This window comes from Trachymyrmex cornetzi, unplaced genomic scaffold (genome assembly GCF_001594075.2).
Source record: "Trachymyrmex cornetzi isolate Tcor2-1 unplaced genomic scaffold, Tcor1.1 scaffold2362, whole genome shotgun sequence".
NCBI classification, from domain to species: domain Eukaryota; kingdom Metazoa; phylum Arthropoda; class Insecta; order Hymenoptera; family Formicidae; genus Trachymyrmex; species Trachymyrmex cornetzi.
The window spans coordinates 1-2,053 of NW_017297021.1; the positions used below are offsets into that span (position 1 = coordinate 1).

Genomic DNA, 2,053 nt, shown 5'->3' on the forward strand with positions numbered 1-2,053 from the left:
CCGCACGACCGACTCTTTCCGCTGCCTCTCATCGTCTCTAACGCTCCCTCCTTCGACGCCGTTCTCATCTGAATCTCGGTTGCTGTTGTTGCCTGACCTTGGCTTTGTGGATGGACTGTGAAAATTCTGTGGTCTTTTCGCCACCGCTTCAGAGAGCGTCGATCTCGGGCTCGCTCACGGATCGTTCCCTCGAATGGATGTTCCTTGCTGCTGCCACTCTTCCCAAAATGCCTGTGATTTTTCCGTCGTTTCAGGCTCCTTGAATACCTTTCTTCTATTTGCTTCTCGCCTTATCTCCACTGCCAATGGCGTCATATCATCGATCTCGAATTCCGCATCGGTCCGTTCATTTCCTGATGATCCTTCGGCATCTATTCTTCGTTCGTCTCGCTCAACCGTTGTTTCTGTATTCTGGACCTCATTGTCTCTAATTTCACTTGTTCGTTGCTCTATTTCGCTTTCTCCTATCTTTTCCGTCACGTCAATCTCGGTAGCGGCCTGCGCTGCTTCCGTCTCCCACGTCGCCTTGCGCGTTAATCGCACCGCTGTATTTAAAATCTTGCAATTCTTGTACTGCAACACGCCTTCTAACGTTTCGCCTTTCAATCTACGGTGAGCGTTATCGTGAATTTGCACTGTGATCGCGATACTTCCCACCGTGTCATTTTGCCACTTGATCGGTATTACTTTAGTTGAGTATTGTCCGCCAATAGATCTTGCCTCGATCTTTCTGAGGGCTATTTCCAATTTCTGCGACGCTTCCTTACTCTTAGATTCAGTTCTTCTGCGTTTCTCCTGCTCTGCCTCAAGCTGCGCGAGTCTCATCTGAGCTATCTGGATCCTTTTAAGCCGCTCTTCGTGTTCCCTTTCCTCCGCTATTCTTTCCTCGATTCGCTTCGCTATACTCATCTCAAGCTCCTCGAGCGTCGTTCCTTCGCTTTTTTCCGCCATCTCGTCTCGTCTCCTTCTACTGCACTTCGCACTATATCGCTTTCCTCTACGTTCGTAATTGTTCGAAACCTTCTCTCGATGTCTAGTGCTCGCGACGAATTTTCCGCTGCAATGTTGCCTCGATAACGACTGCGACCAGACTGACTTGCAGTCCGCCCTTCCTGGTACGCCACCTCGGTCGTCTACCTTTATCGCGGCTACTACAAAGGTGTCATCGGCGCCTTTCGCGGAGTGAATTTTCTTTGCGCGCGGTTTCTTTATTGCAATTTCCTGGAATCGCTCTCGCCTCGCGGCCCTTCTCGGTATCTCGCTCTTACTTTTATCATACAATTTTTCTCGCTCGCTCCCGCTTTCACTCGCGGTCTTCGCTATCTTACTTTCTATTGGCTCTCTTCTTACTTTCCGTTGTATTCTTTCTATATCTTCTATTTCCTTCGTTATCCTTAATTCTTCCAAACTTTCTTCCTCGTCGCTGGTAAGTATACGATTCTTTCTTAATTTCTCACGATTAACTCTTCTTATTTTCAGATCTCGTTCCATGGTGATGCGGCTCCAGGGATTCCTCCTTACCGATGTCATCCTTTTTCTTACAACATATGGTACCTCTCTTCGCTCATTGGTAAGTATCTCTTTTCCCTTACTCTGACTAATTGAATTATTATTTTCAGATTCATTCATCGCTGCTGTATCGACGCTGGCTTCGTCGCTCTCTCTTCGATTACTGACTGCTGTCAAATTATCCATTGTTTCAATTTTTGAATTTTCTTCTAGAGTCGATTTCGATTGGTCGGTTTTGCTATTTTCTTTCTCTTCCAGCCGTTTTCCGTTTCCATATGTCTTTTTTCTTGGTCTTCCTCTTTGACGTTTCTTCGTGTCTATCGTCCATCTATTTATCCATTCGTTGTGCGTATTCCTAGTTTTTCGCTTTTTTAATCGTCTCTCGGGGATTTCTTCCGTCCCTTTCGATCGCTCATTTTGCATTCCGCTCGTACCTGGTTGTGGTTCGTCGTCCTCCTCATTCGTCAAATCAATTAAATTTAATTGTACCGATGCTATTCTCGGTTCACGTTCGTATAAATCTCTAAATCTCGCATGTCTATGC

At 46.2% G+C, this 2,053-nt stretch overlaps 1 protein-coding gene across 1 annotated transcript; it reads right to left on the reverse strand.

Moving 5' to 3' along the window:
• Positions 1 to 174: 174 nt before the first annotated feature.
• On the reverse strand, positions 175 to 1,932 carry LOC108761019 (trichohyalin-like). The gene has a single exon (XM_018507333.1). The coding sequence runs from the start codon at positions 1,930 to 1,932 to the stop codon at positions 175 to 177; it is 1,758 nt and encodes a 585-aa protein (XP_018362835.1).
• Between the last annotated feature and the right edge of the window lie 121 nt (positions 1,933 to 2,053).